This window comes from Orycteropus afer, unplaced genomic scaffold, assembly GCF_000298275.1.
Source record: "Orycteropus afer afer isolate SDZICR_OR568_19922 unplaced genomic scaffold, OryAfe1.0 scaffold00128, whole genome shotgun sequence".
NCBI lineage: Eukaryota > Metazoa > Chordata > Mammalia > Tubulidentata > Orycteropodidae > Orycteropus > Orycteropus afer.
Genome location: NW_006921715.1, coordinates 587247 through 588163, shown reverse-complemented (window position 1 = coordinate 588163; position 917 = coordinate 587247). Strand labels below are relative to the sequence as shown.

Below are 917 nucleotides of genomic sequence, written 5' to 3'. Positions count from 1 at the left end.
GCGGCCGGCCGCCTCCTCGCCCGCCCGCAGCCCAGGAGCCGAGAGGCCGCCGCGGCCGTGGCGGCGGAGCCCGCAGCCATGGCCTCGGGCGACACCCTCTACATCGCCACGGACGGCTCGGAGATGCCGGCCGAGATCGTGGAGCTGCACGAAATCGAGGTGGAAACCATCCCGGTGGAGACCATCGAGACCACGGTGGTGGGCGAGGAGGAGGAGGAGGACGACGACGACGAGGACGGCGGCGACCACGGCGGCGGGGGCGGCCACGGGCACGGCGGCCACCACCACCACCACCACCACCATCACCACCACCACCACCACCCTCCCATGATCGCGCTGCAGCCGCTCGTCACTGACGACCCGAGCCAGGTGCACCACCACCAGGAGGTGATCCTGGTGCAGACGCGCGAGGAGGTGGTGGGCGGCGACGACTCGGACGGGCTGCGCGCCGAGGACGGCTTCGAGGACCAGATCCTCATCCCGGTGCCCGCGCCGGCCGGCGGCGACGACGACTATATCGAGCAGACGCTGGTCACCGTGGCGGCGGCCGGCAAGAGCGGCGGCGGCGGCGGCTCGTCGTCGGGTGGCGGCCGCGTCAAGAAGGGCGGCGGCAAGAAGAGCGGCAAGAAGAGTTACCTGGGCGGCGGGGCCGGGGCAGCGGGCGGCGGCGGCGCCGACCCGGGCAACAAGAAGTGGGAGCAGAAGCAGGTGCAGATCAAGACCCTGGAGGGCGAGTTCTCGGTCACCATGTGGTCGTCAGGTGAGCGCCGGCCGTGCGCCCCGGGCCCGGGATGTTTTTGTTTTGAAGGGAAGCCATGTTTTATGTGTGTGATGGGCGCCGCCATCTTCTTCGCAGGGCAAGTATGGCGGCCCCGAAAGATGGCGGGCCTGTGCGGCGGCGGGGGCGGCGGGCCGGG

The 917-nt window shown here is 71.6% G+C and overlaps 1 protein-coding gene across 1 annotated transcript in view; it reads left to right on the top strand.

Moving 5' to 3' along the window:
• The first annotated feature begins 78 nt into the window (after nucleotides 1-78).
• YY1 (YY1 transcription factor) overlaps nucleotides 79-917 on the top strand; it is a 36297-nt gene continuing 35458 nt past the window's right edge. The window contains exon 1 of the mRNA XM_007944559.2: nucleotides 79-760. Within this exon, the coding sequence (XP_007942750.1) occupies nucleotides 79-760 (682 nt within the window). The remainder of the gene's footprint in view (nucleotides 761-917) is intronic.